Source organism: Canis lupus, chromosome 11 (genome assembly GCF_048164855.1).
Source record: "Canis lupus baileyi chromosome 11, mCanLup2.hap1, whole genome shotgun sequence".
NCBI classification, from domain to species: domain Eukaryota; kingdom Metazoa; phylum Chordata; class Mammalia; order Carnivora; family Canidae; genus Canis; species Canis lupus.
Genome location: NC_132848.1, coordinates 58376463 through 58393230, shown reverse-complemented (window position 1 = coordinate 58393230; position 16768 = coordinate 58376463). Strand labels below are relative to the sequence as shown.

The 16768-nt window shown below is 45.0% G+C and overlaps 1 protein-coding gene across 11 annotated transcripts in view; it reads right to left on the bottom strand.

The window, feature by feature from the left end:
- Window positions 1-16768, bottom strand: part of SPTBN1 (spectrin beta, non-erythrocytic 1) — a 197487-nt gene that overhangs the window by 22247 nt on the left and 158472 nt on the right. For all 11 annotated transcript variants that reach the window (XR_012003462.1, XR_012003463.1, XM_072768372.1 and 8 more), the window contains 9 exons: window positions 13896-13986; window positions 8873-9019; window positions 7741-8004; window positions 5731-5955; window positions 5215-5304; window positions 4776-5057; window positions 3557-3687; window positions 2158-2362; window positions 1374-1748 (listed from right to left, as the gene is read on the bottom strand). Coding sequence is in view for 9 of the 11 variants with exons in the window: in XM_072768372.1 (XP_072624473.1) it covers window positions 1374-1748; window positions 2158-2362; window positions 3557-3687; window positions 4776-5057; window positions 5215-5304; window positions 5731-5955; window positions 7741-8004; window positions 8873-9019; window positions 13896-13986 (1810 nt within the window). In the remaining 2 variants the exon portion in view is untranslated. The remainder of the gene's footprint in view (window positions 1-1373; window positions 1749-2157; window positions 2363-3556; window positions 3688-4775; window positions 5058-5214; window positions 5305-5730; window positions 5956-7740; window positions 8005-8872; window positions 9020-13895; window positions 13987-16768) is intronic.

Below are 16768 nucleotides of genomic sequence, written 5' to 3'. Positions count from 1 at the left end.
GAGCTGGGGAGTCCATGAGCTCTGAAGGGAAGATCAGAAATCCTTATGATACATGGTGGACCTTTTAAACTCTGCTTCATGCAGACCCTCAGCCACTCCATGCATCTCTTTTTAAATATGCTTTCCATACCTTCTACCTCCTTGGTGGAAGGTGGAAGAGCTGAAGCCATTTAATCTGCAGGGAAGGACCCCTGGACCCCTGGGTGGCTCAGTGGTTGAGTGTGCCTGCCTTCGGCCCAGGGCATGATCCTGGAGTCCCAAGTCCTCCATGGAGCCTGCTTCTCTCTGCCTATGTCTCTGCCTCTGTGTCTCTCATGAATAAATAAAATTTTAAAAAAATTTGCAGGGAGGACCGACTGTGACCTGTTTCTAGAAGCAGCAAATTCAGGGTAGGGGAGAAGACAATGGTGGCAAAGGTGGTGCCCTCCAGAGAACAAACCCCAAAGCACACCGGAAATTGTAAGGCTGGTGGCATTGGATCAGGATCAGCCCACAGTCAAATCTGGGCCACGTGTTTTCAGAAATAAAGTTTTACTGTTATACAGCCAAGCTCCTTCATTTCATATCGTCTAGGGCCACCTATGCTATATTGGCAGAGCTGAGGATTTGCAACAGGGACCATATGTCCCACAAAGCTGAAGACATTTACCATCTGTACCTCTACAGAAAAAGTTTGCTGATCCCTGCCCTACATTATCAACACATTCGTGACAAGAACAAAACTCCTAAGGTTCTCAGGGCTGGCATTGTCCCTAGAACCATGAAATCTATGAGAAAAAGATACAACTGATTTCTCATCTAAAAGTACTCTAAGACTAAATAAGAAACTACGCAGAGATTAGGAAGTGATTATACGACAGGTTCTCACTGCTGTGCTATTATCACTGTCAAGCATCTTTTTTTTTTTCTTTTTTATGTCAAGCATCTTTTAAAGAAAGTCTCTGAAAGCCATTTCAGAGTGGGGGAGTGGGGAGACCAGGTGTATTAAAACATTAGATTCTTGTTTTCCCTCTTTCCCAACATATAACTTAGATCCTGGTGGATGGAAAATAATAAGATATTATTGTGCAAATGATTCTGGGTGAATGATTATGCTAACATAATACAAATTCTTGTTAGAAGAGGTCTGTAACTTGCAAATGGTTGCATGTGCGCCTGGTTTAATTGTGGAGATGGTCATTTAATGATGTCTGTGCATGTGGTGCACTGTGAACGTCACAGACTTGAGTTCTCCCAGATGGAGCATTTTCACAATGTGTGTGTTTAATTTGGGTACTTCTTGGAAACACGTTTTGAGGAGCCAAGGAATGGAGAGAGATGCTCAGAGATGCAGAAAGACGCTCCCCACGACCCTGGGCAGCTCCCTGACCCACCTGAGTGCCCAGAGCCTGGATGTCATGCTCAAATGTAGTGTGCATTCTCTGCAAGGTCTCCACTGTGTTCTGATCTCTCCCAAGCTCCTCGGGCAGTTTCTTGTGTTTGTCCTGTATGCGCCCAAAGATCTCCTTGGCATCGTGGTAAAACTTGTGCAGTTCATAGGAGGCAGCGAGAATCTGTGTTCTTGTGTCAATGAGCTCTAGGAGGTCAGCCCAGGCTTCGTTGAGCCCATCCTTCCACTCAGCAATGGTGGCGGCATCTGAATGTCCAGAGTTGATGAGTTCATCTGCCATGTGATTGACCGTGTCCACGCGCTCTTGCCCAATGTTCCCTGTGTCTCGGGCAAATTCCCGGAATCGTTCTTGTAACATCTGAAATGGTGATGAGCATTAAAAAAAAAAAAAAAAAAAGAAAAAAAATCAGTGAGACTACTGTGAACATTTTATTTCTTAATCACATGAACGTCCTTTGGAAAGAAACAAGTAATATGCATGACTTAACAGGTCTTAGCTCTAAAAACTCAATCAGGCTTCCTTCTTGCTCACTGCAGCAGAGCAAGGCCCTGGCTCCATCTCCTTTCACTACTGGAGAAAAGGGCACAGAGAGGTTGAACAAGCTAAGTCAAAGTTGCCTGGTGATAAAAGAGCTGAGCTGAAACTAAACCCTGTGACCCGTGACGAGAGTCCAAGGTGTCTGATGTGCTCACAGATAAGGAGTCCAGCTGCCGCCCATGCCCAGTGCACGTGGCACAGCCGCGTCTGCTCTGCCCAGGGTACTTGCCGTGACGTGTTCGTAGTCCTGTCCCAGCTCGTGCGACCCTGCGACCACCTCCCTCTCGGCGATCCACTGCTCCAGGTCATCCACCTCCCGGTTGAGCTGGAAGAGCCTGTGCCTCTCGTCCAGCTTGCCTCTCCGCTCCTCAGCAAGGTCCTTCAGGCCGGCGTACAGCTTGTCCACTTTGGACTGCCGCATGCTGATGCGCTCACTGGAACAGAGGGTGGGGGGAGGGGCGGCAGGAAAATGACCTTCAATGTCAAATTTTTTTCAGGGAGAAAACAAATGAAGTGGAAATGCCAAGAAAGCATGTTACATAAAATTTCTTGAAGGAAACTTCTGGTTCACCTATTTAGCCTAAAAAATAAAACTCTGAAATCTGACCTTGAGTAATTTAGAGCCAACATGTAAACAAAACACAATAACTAAGGCTGAAGGCCATCCTGACTGTGATGATAGAGGCAGGGAGGAGAAACCCTAACTCTCTGAACTGCTGGCTCTGTAAGTCAGGATTTCCTCTGACGTTAAAAATTAATGCAAAACCCAGGAGCCATCTTCCATTCTTAAGAATCATGTGACCCAAGGGATGGATGATACTCCTGTCTGGCACACACCTCCCCCTTCTCTGGGGTGCATGCTCCTGGCCGCTCCTGTCAGGTAGGTCCTGAGAGTGACTTTCTTGTAACAGGAAATCAAAGGGACAAGACTTCTTGATGCTCGATGCTAGAGACTAGGAAGGCCACTTTTCTGGGAATCCTATCACGAATACATGAAGATCCCCTTTCACCAACACAGCCATTGACTGGTATCTTCAACTTGCTTTGGGTGATGCACAAAGCCGATTCTTTTCCTTTCTGAGTTATAAAAGGCAGTTACATAGCAAGCCTAAAATGACTGCCATTAAAATTAGTATGTGAGTGTGGTATAAAGTAGGGAAGTACCACACACCCTTCTTTTTATTCCCAAGGTGCTTGAAGGACTTGATAATGTGAGGAAGTGTTACCATCTAACTCTTTGTGGGAGCCCTATTATTTTACAGGTCTGTGTATCCTTGTCTACTATTCTTCCTAAAAGTAATCACTTAACTAAACTGGATGACTTTCAACCCAAAGGTAGGTTTTGATAACCTGTATCTGTGCAGGTCAATCTATACTTCTGACTTGTGATACCAATCATTTTTCAAGAGGAGATATTTAACCCACAAAGACAATTTCCTAATGTTAACAGTTCACCCTTCCCATTCAGCACAGGCCTACTGGGTCTATTTGAAAGATGCTTTCCAAAGATCTAGATCACCAGTTATCCAAGATGGACGCTGCCATTTCCATCTGCATTGGGTCAGGGTAGAAGACCCTCACTGGGAGGAACCGACAGGCCAGTCTCGTCTTGACACAACAGGACTCACCTTTCAGGATGACTGTCAGCCACCAGGGCCCGGCTGGTCTTAGAGAGCTGGTGCACTGTCTCTGCGTAGTCCTCCACAGCTTGCTCCAGAATCTGGTGCTTCTTTAACATGGAGACGGCACTCTGCTCATCCTGCAAAGAGGGAGAAGGTCACAACCACCATCGTCCCCTCTGGCCCAATACCACACTCAAGTAGGACCAGCTGACTGCATGATGCATAGGAAGAAGAATCATCAGTAAGAACAAAAGCACAAGTGTGGTATGCAGGCAGTGCAGCACTGAAGCCTTTCAGGAGTGTCAACATGGACCAGACTGTGGGACGCCCCATGAAACACGAACACAAGGATCATCCGGAGTGAGTGGGGAGACCTCTCTGAGGTATAGGGTAAAGCCTATGAAACCAAGTGTATTCTGACTGGCTGAGACTCCTCACCATCTCACCCACATGTAGGTAGATGACAGCATTCTGGAACCCTACAAATTTTTATACTATCTCAAAAGCATCTTTTTTTTTTTTTAATTTTTATTTATTTATGATAGTCACACAGAGAGAGAGAGAGAGAGAGGGGCAGAGACACAGGCAGAGGGAGAAGGGAGAAGCAGGCTCCATGTACCGGGAGCCCGACGTGGGATTCGATCCCGGGTCTCCAGGATCGCGCCCTGGGCCAAAGGCAGGCGCTAAACCACTGCGCCACCCAGGGATCCCTCAAAAGCATCTTGTAAAGTTTAAATAACTCTACTAACTAAAGAGAACAAAAAGGACTCTGGTAAATATCCATAAAAAAAAAAAAAAAAAAAAAAGGGATAAATCTAGCCTTTTTTTTTTTTTTTTAAAGATTTTATTTATTTATTCATGAGAGACAAAGAGAAAGAGAGAGGCAGAGACACAGGCAGAGGGAGAAGCAGGCTCGCAGGAGCCTGACATGAGATTCGATCCCAGGATTCCAGAATCACGCCCTGGGCTGAAGGCAGGCACTGAGCCACCTAGGGATCCCCAAGATAAACCTAGTCTTAATGACACACCAGGGCTCACATAAGAAGGTTCTGTAGCAAGGGGAAACACCAGATTTCAGTCACCTTCATGCAGCACAGTGTCCTCTGTGACACTCAAAGGCAATGATGAGATGTTTCACAAAGACACAGCTACCAGCAGAAAATAGAAAAGCACCTCCGAGCCCAAGTCTGAGGTTCCCTGGGGCAGGACTAGAAACCTCTCTCACCTTGGCCTTCTCCTCAGACATCATGTACAGCTCCTGCTCACTCATCCATGCTTCAGCCTCAGCCGCATCGAAGTAGTACTGCTGGGCCCTGTGCGCCTCCTCAAGCCGCCTGTGGCGTTTCTCTGTCTCCTCGATGAGAAGGCCCCACAGCTCCTTGAGGTCAGCAAGCCTCCGCCGGATGGCCTCAGCATTGAGGCTGCTGCTGTCGGTGACAATGTTCTGGCTCCTCTCAAAGATGTCATCAATGCGAGGCTGGTGTCCCTGGATCTCCTTCTGGAGGGTCTGTGGGAGTGGGGAACACACAAATAAGGCTTGCTGGGCCCCGACAGAAGGCTGCTCTGTGAGTGCCGAGGGGAAACAGTGAACCTTCACTGTTCTCTGCCCTGTAACCTGGAGCAAATATTTATCAGACTGAGCTAGCCCAAGCAGAAACACTTACCTGATTTTTCTTTATTAACAGCTGCACAGTCTGGAGGTTGTGGCCGTGATCCGTGGAAGTCGCCAAAGGCATCCTCTCTCCAACCCACAACTGGAAAGAATTGTAAATACAGGTGATTAGGACGTCTCAAAAAGAACAAATGCTTGATGTCAACACGTGCAACAGAGGATCGGCAGGAAGGCCAGCCTGAGAGAGAGAAGGTGTGTACAATCCCATTGCAAGGGCTAGTCTTTCAGACCCTATTTCATCCTCACTGCTAGACTCACTGGGAGTCCTCATGCCTAATTTATCTTTAAAACTACTATTCTAGAGGCATTAAAACCATAGCACATCTTTAGGAAATCAAAGGAAACAATGGAGTTGCATTTTGTGTCAATACATAAAAGCATGGGCTTCGATAGTCCAGCTCACCAATGCGGCCCAAAGTGAGCCTAACAAGAAATGAGAACAAGGCTTAAGGCAGGTCAGGTGAGGAGGCTTACGGAAAAGCCCTTTGTGTGGTGAAGGTCTACTTACAATCTCGTCCTCCACATCCCTGTTGAACTGATGGATCTCTTTGGAGGCCAGCAGGTTATGCTTTCTTTCGCTTAAGGGCTCCAGCAGTTCCATGAACTTGGTCTGTACCGTGAGGCGCTTGCTATCCACCTCGTCGGTGCTCTTTCCCTCCTGACTCAGGGCCTGGGCCTGGCTCTGGAGCTCCTCGATCTCCTTCTTCCGCACCTCCATTTGGTTCTCCAGCATCTGAAGGCAGAAAAGAGACCAGGTGGCACACTAGAGACAAGGAAGACACACACAGTCCTATAAAATGTTTGTTTTGGGAACTGGCCAAAATGGAAGATTGAGCATAAATTTATATAATGGAGAGTCTAAGAAAGGATTCTTAACATCTATCAAACTATCAATTATTCCCTTTCCAGGATTTTTTTTTTTTTTTAAGTAGGCTCCACACCCAGAGTGATAGACCTAACATGTGGCTTGAACTCACGACCCTGAGGTCAAAAGTCGGACGCTTCACCGACTCTGCCACGCCGGTGCCCCCACTTTCCATTGTATTTAAACCCGAACAATATTCAAGTTTGTCCAGGAGCTTAGAAGGCAAATGACAAGAAAAACACAAGATTAATTATGGGGAAAGGACAGTCTTCAGCTGCTGGTTCACAAGCCATAACGATGTTGGAAACCCATGTAATCGTCAGGAAAAAGTAATGTCTCAAGGTTCCAGTTCTTTTAGGCTAAAAGGATAGCTAGTTTTACTGTCTTCTCTCAATTTCTTCAATCAGAAGGGTGATTTTCTTTTTTTAATACTAGATCATGAGATGAAAACATGCTAATTGCTTATTTACAAAAGGAAAATGAAAGCAGTGGGGTCTCACTCAGGAAATGTCACACGCAGATGGCTGTGAGACGAGGGGGCTGCGTCTGGGAACAAATGGATTCCTTTCCCGGGCGAGGAAGTAAACAGCCTCAAGGACAGAGCACCCATAACAAAACTCCCTAACGCATGGTAACGTAGCCAAGAAACCGCATCACTCAGGAAAAGGAAGGGTGGGTATCACTCTGAAGAAACAGGCCTCAGCACTGGGCAAAGACACTGCCACAGTGACTGGTTCCAAGCAGGACCGTGGGGCCGGGGCCTGGGAGCCGCACATGATTCTGACACCAACCTGCTTTCTCAGCTTCACTAAAGCTGTTTTCTAGAAATTTTAAGTAAGTTCATTTGCCTTTAGAATACAGTACTATCATGTCCCCAAATAAGTGAGTAAATAACTTCCTTTTATTGCATCAGGAAGCTCCGGGAGACACAAAGCCTCAGGGCTGATCTGGTCAAGACTTTCCTGCATGAGGCTTGTCCTGCCCAACCCCTGAGATAGCTGGCCTCCTGCCAGGACAGTGGACCCAGGAGGGTCCACTGAGTCTGCCCTGGTTCCTACAAGGACAACAACTTTCCTGTTGTTCTCATCTAAAAAGTACCTTGATGTGGGGACACCCGGCAGTTGGCTATGTGTCTGCCTCTGGCTCGGGTCACGGTCCTGGGGTCCTGCAATCGAGTCTGCATCGGGCTCCCTCCTCAGCAGGCAGTCTCATTCTTCATTCTCCCTCTGCCGGTACCTCTCCCCACCCCTTACTCATGCTTGCTCTCTCAAATAAATAAAATCTTACAGAAAAAAAAAATACCCTAACCAACTAAGATAACAAATATTTACTGGATGTTATACAGCAAGTATGGAAATAGGATCGCTTTCTCTTGTGTAAACTGCAGAACTGACTGAAATGAGTATTTTCTCGACTATTAAATGGTAATATTATCCGTCAACTGAGATGATGACACCCAAATACTTCTACGATACTATGCCTTTCCAGCTGATTCTAGAAATGGGCCATGATGCTGTCAGGACACTCTGCTGGGTTAAAGCCCCTTCACACAGAAGACAGGTGGTTGACGACATGGTGTGCAAGTTAAGACTGTAAAGACGATGTCAATAAAACAGAAACAGGCCCAAGTATGTGGTCGCCTCATCCACTTGCCTGTTGCTTTTTGAGCAGGATGTTGACGCTGGTAAGGTCTTTGCCATAGTCATCAGACTGAATCTGACTCTCCAGGCCGTGCAGCCATTTGTCCAGATCTGCACAGCTCTGGGTGAAAAGTTCAGCCTTGTTTGCATCAAAGAGCCTCTGGGCCTTGGTCTGGGTGGTGGATTCAAGGACTTCCCACATGTTATGTAAACCAGTGAGTTTCTCCTTCACCACAGCTTCCGTCTCGGGCTTTTCTGAAATGAGCTGCATTCCTTCCTGGAAAACATAAATAAATACAGTTTGCTAGAGAACAAAGGTCACTATGAAAAACCACCCTAAAAAAAAAAAAAAAAGGAAAAAGAAAAACCACCCTAAAATATTTAATCTGTGGTCTACCTATTCAATTCAACACACAGCCTTTCCATGTAAGGTTACTGCTTAATAAATGGACAAGGGCCTAGTCTATGGACACTACATGGCTCTCAGAGAGGACAGCAAGAAGTGACCACTGCATGATCAAACAGTTTCAACGGGGGCAGCAGGAAGTGCTAAAGACTTCGGATTTCCTCCCCTCCACTCGGCCCCCAAAGACCGTGACACGTTAATTTAACCATTAGAGTACGAAACAATGTAAAAAGCCTGAGGAAGAGAAGAGGGGGTGGGGAACTTCATTTTCACGTTCAGTATGCCGCACACAATCTCCCTGTGCCAAAATGATACATTTTAAGTTATGGTAGTGTCTGGTCACACTAGAAAAATGGGAAAATGTAAAATACATAGTATTTCTAAATTCTGCGCAAATCATCAGTCTCTCATAGACCAGGACACGTGATGAATCAAAATAGTAGGGACTCGGTCCAGGGGGCCCGCAGCCCATCATCTGCAGCAGGTGAGAAACAAAAGAAACCCAACAGCCAGTACCCACTAAAAAGCTAATCAAGCGTTTTGTTCCACACCTGGCTGGGTTTCTGCTTTTCTCCCTTCTAGTGGGTACAAGTCAGGAATTAGTAAGAGGGACTGCTCCTGGCTGTATTACTTCTGTATAGGATGCAAAAATGCAAGAGAATGTGCTAAAGAGAGGAGTTCACTTCCATGTTGTGGCCACACCAAAGAAACACGAGCCTCATCAAACATTTTAATTCACCTTCTCAATTTTGTCAAGCCATTCTTTGTTGGATGCAAGTTCTGCCATAAATGCTTGATGTTTTAACCATTTACTGTGTAGATTTCTGGCTTCATCATAAGACATGTCCTGGGCGGTAAGCATCTTTTCATTGATCCAGAGAGAGAGCTAGGAAAAACAAAAATCAGAAAGGTTTCAGAGATTGTGATCACAGACATCAGCCGTTTTTCTGCCTGGAAAGAGTTGTGTTATGTTGTACTATGCATACTGCACGTTTCCATGTCAACAGACAACCAAATATTTACTTTACGACTCTGACCTGTCATGACTGGTTAACTCCATTGTACGGGAGATGTACCTGAGCCTGGCTCCGAAGTATGTATCTAAAGTTAAATCCAGGAGTACAAAAGCTCTCTGAGCCAGCTTTCAAAGTGCTTGGCACGCGTAACCAGCCTTCCCCTCAAAGGCCTGTGTTTAAAATTCTGCCCTAACCAGTCCAAGTCACAATCTTCTTTCTCTTCCAAATACTTGTGCCAGCTATTCCATGTTAATCATGATTAACTGCCTTTTACTCTATTCGGTAATCTTTTTACTCTTTCTAGTTTTCTATTATATATGAAAAAGACCAAACACAGAACCCTCACTCTTTTATTCCTCCCTTTCCCTTCACAGTGTATCTATGGGAATGCCAAAAAGCATAAATAACTTGCTCACTGTAGGAGTAAGGCAACAATGATGCCCTCTTTAAAGTTTCCTTCAAAGTTTGAGTCACCTTCACCTCTTTTGCTATAGCCTCTATTTTTGTAAAGAGTCTTCCATTCAGGCCACGAACACTCCTCAGGACTTGATTTTGAGACCCAACATGTCTCTTTGGATCTAAATTCTGCAAAGACTCACAAAGCCTGCCAGCTGCTGACAGATCTGAGAAGGGAGTTCTCTCGTGAGGCCGAGGGTGGGAGTCAGCCCAGCCGCAGGCCCTGGACACACTTCCCTTGCTGGCTTTCATCCCAATTCGCTCGGCTCCTTACTGCCTATAGTTGGCTGTGCCAGGTTCTAATTCCTACCCCCATACACAGTGCTAACTAACCCAGGAAGAGCTTTTTGTTTGCCTTAAGAGAAAGATACACAAAGGAATGTAGACCAGCCCAGAACCAAAGGTCTTCAGAGACCATGTCCCTTCTGTGTGACCATAAGAAGCCCACATCTTATACAACAAATTTGCACCCTAAGCCCTTCATGGTCCACTCTGCAGTGTTGAGAAATGGCAAGAAAAATGAAAAGAACCCTCACAGGACCAACATTTCCAAGGCCACTCACTCACACTCAGGGCTGCTGCTGGGAAAGGCTTCCCCATAAATTTGTTTAAACAACAGAAAGTCTGTTCTTTGAAAAGGATGTCAAGGAGGGTAATGCCGGTCACGGGAGCAGCACTGGCTCTGAATGTGGGCAAATTTCCAGGCTTCCTGGGCACCATCTCTACCTTTCTAAGCATATGCATCCACCACACGGGGGGGGGGGGGGGGGGGGTACAAAGCAAAAGGTGGGGAGATTTTTGTTGTCATTCTTTACTGAGGTGAAAAACCAATAAATCTCATACAGCCCTTTGTAAGCTAGGCCCATAGATTGGTTACACAATAGAGACACTAAATTTCCTACTTTAAAAGAATTACCTTTTTTCCCCAGTTATCTGGGTAGCTAAAATCTGAATTACTATGGCCATTCATTCAGTCCAAGGGGGAAAGAGGTTAAAAGGGAACCAAATGGTAAAACTTCCCGTCTTCCACATGCACACAGATTAAACACAATAGAAGGCATTTATCCAAAGTGCAAAGGACATTCACATATTTTTGCTATTCATAACCACCTACCCAGAGAGATTTAAAAAAAAAAAAAGAGCTACATAAAAATCAGAGGCTTATAAACAAATCTGCTCTTTGCTGAACACATCATCCTACAGATAAAGCATCACGCAATACAGCACAATGAAATGGATCTATGGAACTTGCTAGTTCATCAGCCCTTCATCAGCATTCTGCAATCAGAACTACCATTATTATTTGTGGGCATTTACAAAGGTCATTTAAGAATATACTCATTCTCTGCAAAAAAGAACACTGCGCAGATTGGAGAAGGATTGGAAAAATGCTTTGATCACTGAATCAAGCTCAAAGTAACAGAACTTGCTACCCCTTGTAACACAAGTCTAGTTATACTGCCTTCTCCACCCCCCGCAAAAAACCCCCACACAAACCACACCTTCAGTTTCTGAATACAGTTTCCCTATGATGTGAGGAAATAAAACAGAAAAGCAGTAACTCCTAAATCACTTTTCAGGAATTCACGTTGAAATAACCACTACAAAAACTGATGCGCTTTACGTCCCCACCCACAAGTGGGAATGGGGGGGGGGAGGGGCTGCAGTAAATTTCCCCATCCGGTGGTCTTTGGAGGTGGCAACAAAGGCAGATCTCACAACCTGTGCTTGCTCTGGCCAAGGCACTCACTGAGAAGGTTCCCTAGACTTTGGACAATACCTATAGTCAGCAATGGTAGTAAATCTGATCTCTGGGTACTGTGGAAGTTTCTAGCAACTTAAAAGGTAGATTTTTAAAATGCAAAGCTGTTTCATACAGACACTCTGTTCTCCAAGATCCTAGCTTAAAAGGTACTTTTTAATTTAATTTTTCAAAGAAAGAGTGTGAGGGCAGGGGCATAGGGCAACAGAGAGAGAATCTTAAGTAGGCACCATGCCCAGTGACCCTGAAATCATGACCTGACTGAAATTGAGAGCTGGACATTTAAACAAGGGTATGTATTTTAACAAGGCTGAATGATGCAGAGTTCACAGCCAAAGAATACTGGAACCACCTCTTTGCTTGCACTTCTATACCAAGGGATTTGGAGCCCTCAAACCTGATCTAAATTCCATCACTACATAGAGACCGTACATGCTCATGTGAGAGACAGCAACTCTAGCCGATCCTACAGTTGTACTAACTTTTAATGAAGCTTAAGGAGAAAAAGGCTAAACCAGGAAGATTTGGCAGAGCAGTCTCAAGGAGACCTGCATATCATTCCTGGGACGTAGCAGCCCAGCCAAAACATTTCTGCACACTGTAAGGGGCAATCATAGGATGGAGGCCTCCAGGCACACCCAACAGTCACTGGTGTATATCAAGGCGGGAACTCCATATAGCCAAGGGTGCTAATTTGGAACAAGTATTAACAAAGATCTAATGACCATTTCCTGTGATTCCACTGGGAAGGACGATCATTTTATCCACTTAGTTTCCCCAAACGTTTTTACTTATGAATCCACATATATGTAATGGCAAACAGAGGGAAACTTCAATGGGGTTTCTCTCAAGGGTTCTTCCTCTTATCTCATCTCCTGCTCATTTTCTGGCTTTTCCCCAAAAAGTCCAAGTTGAGGTCCATGAATTTCATCTCACTAAACTTGCCCTTTAAGCAAAAGCATGGAATTCTATTGACTCCCACCTCTCCCTCAGTATGGCCTGAAGTTATAATGAATCACCCATGGTACTACAAGGGAACTATCAAGGGGTAATACAGGGACCTGCAGTGTGTGGAAGGCAAAGCCCAGGCTGCAAACAGCTCCTCATCCTTCCAGGGCTGAAAAACCACTTGATATTCACTGTGGAACAACATGCAACCCTACCCAGCTAACTTCAGGTCCCATCGCTCTCCTCTATGTCCTGTCTGGGGGACACAAATACCTCTTTAAAATGAGCACCCTATCCAAAAGGCTTATTAATGCTTGAGCATCACTTGAAGAGACACTCGTCTTCAGCCTGTCTGGCTCCAGGCAATTACCTCACAGATCGAGATTCATCAGAGTGGCACAGAAAGCTGACAGACCCTAACCTACATAGTTCAGGGGCTTTCTTTCTGAAGGTTTAGCTGCTGAAGCATATTACAAGAATCACAGTAAGATAGCAGTTAAATGGACATGAAGGATCACTTGTCACGATCTAACATGACTGCTATTGGGGCTGTATTTCTTTTTAACACACAGCCATATGCTTGCCTGCAAGGTGTTGTGATATCGCAGTCATGTTCTTCGCACACAAGCTGATTCTGTCCCCACGCCCAATAATACCCCTCCTCCAAGGTCCCTACAGCTTCACTGGGATGAACTTCATCCCATTTCTGCCTCCAGAACTGGGATTTCACCCAATAAACCAGATAAAACGGAGTCTCACTGTTATTCTCTGGCAGATAGAAGAATGCCATGTACTCATGAACATGTGGAAGTAGCCAGAGGCTTTTCTCTAACTGGCTTGCAGAGACTGCATTTTTCTGGCTAACTTTAGTTTTCCAAGTTTGTTTATGCATGTATCAGGGGAGCATGAAATAGTAAGAGAATCATCAGATTAATACCACATGGTAAAACTTAGGAGTCTAAAATCAGGATCGCTGCTTTTGCCACGTTAGACACGTATCCAGGGAATCTGAAAGGTAGGTGTTTGAAGGTCCTTGGTGAGTAAGAAACTCAGGCCTAATTTTTTTATATCTTTGCTTCTTACCTGGGTAGCGAGTTCCAGTTCCCCTTAGCTCTCTCCTTCCATAACACTAAATGTGTATTCTTTTAAATAAATACTTAAAACATAGTTTAAAATTACACACTATTCTAGGATATCACATGGATCTAGAAATGTTCTAGATCTGCATTGTCCCATGTGGCAACTGTTAATCACAGTTGGCTACTGAGCACTTAAAATACACCTAGAATGATGGAAGAATTACATTCTGGATTTTATGTAAGTTTAATTAAATTAAAACAAAAAAGCAACGATTGGCTATGGTCCACTGTAATAGCAGAATTCTCAACTATTCTAGATTAGAAAGACTCTAGTTATTCTAAGTGGTAGCTTGTAGGCTGGAGAAATGATGAGGTGCCACACTACCCCAGCTGGAAATGAATTTCTGGGTCTCAATTAATTTTATAATCCCAAGGGCTCTTCTTCCAAGTGTTCTCGCTCTCCTTGGAAGGAAAGAAGGGAGGGGTTGAAGGGAGACATACCTCCTGACAATCTTGCAGGAATTTCTGAAGATCCCTGTTGTCTTTCAATCTCATCAGAAGCTCACTGGCGGCCTCACGATTCTTTCTATGTCTGTTATAATAATAATAAAAATAATTTTTAGAAGAAGAAATACAGCATGTTGAAATACTGAATTTACAACTCAATGTCTTCCCTGGGTTTCTACATATGATAAAAGCAGTTGGCTTGTACAGCTCTCATTATGTCAAAAAGGCAAAATAAAGAAGAGAATTTAGCATCCTCCAAATGAGTGAGCCACAGTATAAAAGAGATCAAAACAGCTGTCCAAGCCAGGACAGGTGGAAAGAGGAAGAAATGTCTAAGAAAAGTTTAACTTTCTTTTTTCCGAGGCAGCGGATGTCCTCAAATGAACCGTGCAAATACAGTGCTTCCTAATCTGGTGCTAAGGGATAAAATCTGAGCATGCACTCGGTACAAGTCCCCATCTGAGGCATTGTGGGAGAATTTGAGACTCATCTTCAAGAAACTGAGTGACAATTCATGGCTAAAAAACCATAGATAACAATACAAAGGGCTTTAAATTTATGTCTCCTAGATAAATATTTGCCCATCCTGAGAACCCTCCCTGCCCTCCCAACAATGAACCAGGAATGAAAATGTTGAGACCTGTGAGATTATCTACTTACTAGATCCCACTCTTTATTAACAGGTAAGGGTAATCAAGGCTTAATGAAGCTGAAGCACAAAATCGTAAGCAAAAATTCCTAAGAACTGGGAGGAGCTGAACTTGGGGAATGACAAGGCAAATGGGGGTGCTGGCTGCCCAGCCTGAATGCTGTCCACAGGGCTTCTTCACACACGCCGTTGTGGTGCCAGAACCGCTCAGCAAGCCTCCCTCACCTCCCTCCTGAGGTGGCTCAGGTTCTCCACCCGAGACTGTGAACACCAGTTATGTGGATGCCGGGAGAGCTGGGAGCGCCGTGAGGAGGATGGCCTTGATGCAGCTCTGTGGCTACAGGGAGGAGCTACTGCACAGACAACCAAGCACCCATGCCCTGAATACAGCTTCCCCAATATTCCCAAGAAACCTAAGCCAGCCAGCCAGCCAGCCAGACTTAGTGAAGGGTATTAACTGGGGTAGATAAGGACATTGGGTTTTCATTCTGAGCCTCAAAGCAATTTCTTGCTATGTGTGCTTGCGCAGAGTCTCTCTTGTTCGGCTCCCACAGAGGGATGAGGAGAACATAATCTGTGATTCTCTAGGATGCCACGAGCAGCCCAGGGAGCACCAGCTGCTGAGTGACCCATGAGAACCTTCCGAGGGAGCAAGAAAGAGCTTACAGTGATGCCATGGGCGACACGGACCTTCAGTGAATGCTGGCAAACAACTGACTGTGGTGGCAGGGCCGGTATTCATCTGCCTGGGGAACCAAAGGGAAATGCTCTCTGCTCGAGAAGGTGCCAGTGACTACAGAACAACTGGAAGAACATGAGTGGAAATAATACTACCAAAATGCAAAAATAGAAAAATATTTCTTAAGTAATGCTAAATGGAAAGAGTGTATGCATGTCTAATGGTGGTGCACAGGTCAGAAAGCAGCAACTAAACTGACAAGCGCCATGGATGAGACGAAAGGTTGTGGCTTCTCCTCCCACACCTTCAGCATTCTACTGCTTTCAGAACAACAAAAAACAAAGGCCAAAGCCTCCTTACTGCATTGATATCCTTTCTCAGATACCAAAAAATTTATTTTTTTTAATTTTTTTTTAAAATTTATTTAATTATTTTTAATTTTTATTTATTTATGATAGTCACAGAGAGAGAGAGAAGCAGAGACACAGGCAGAGGGAGAAGCAGGCTCCATGCACCGGGAGCCCGACGTGGGATTCGATCCTGGGTCTCCAGGATCGTGCCCTGGGCCAAAGGCAGGTGCCAAACCTCTGCGCCACCCAGGGATCCCCCAAAAATTTTTTTAAAAATTATTTAAAGACTGTTAGTGAATTTGGGCTAAAGGAATTAGGTGTCTAAAAATGTGGATGACGAAGGAATGTCTAAGAAAAGTTTAACTTTCTTTTTTCCGAACCTCAAATTCCAGTCACTCTTGGTAGGGGGTTTTAAGAAGCTAAAGCCAATCTTCAGGAGGAAGGTTATTTGGAGTCAGGCACAAAGCCTGGAATGAAAGACCCCAGTCCCTTCCACAGAGCCACATGCAAGTGCTCAGAAGGCGAGGAGGGACTAGAAACTGGCAGCTACAACAGGACACACCCCCTTGAAGCTCATGGCAATGATGGAAAAAAAAATAATTCTCAAATAATTGAGAAGTCTCACGAAGACAGAAGCACAACCAGACAGAAGTCTGACTGGAGCTTACATACTCAAGTCTCACAGACACCCGACAGATTCTGGCCAGGCAGTCTCTCTCTTCTATGGGGACCAGGGAGAAGGGAAAGGCGGAAGGGTGACTTAGGGCCCCATGTCCCAATGACAGATCTCCGAGAGGACACAATGATGGTGTCTGAGGGATTAAGCTCTGCAGAGTGGGCAACAGCCACATGGGCAGCATGACACTTGTTGCAGACTCAGAAAACCCTCAAGAGAACTGAGAGTTGGCAACCAATGGCATTCAAGGAAAGCCTTTCAAGGCTGGGTCATGGATTTAATTATAGGGAAGGACCTTCTGAAACTTGACCGCAGTTTTTTACAGTCCTAAAGGTGCTCTTTGTTTGGGGCGAGGTTAAACTTGTTGCTTTATTTCCATTTCTCACTTTCTACCCCTCTAGTAAGAGTCAGAAGCTCCTTCATCTTCTGAGGCAGATGCTAAGTCTAACTGTGGTTCTTGTAAAAAACTAAAGAACCACAGGTGCCTGAATAAAACAGATGGGTAATACGAAA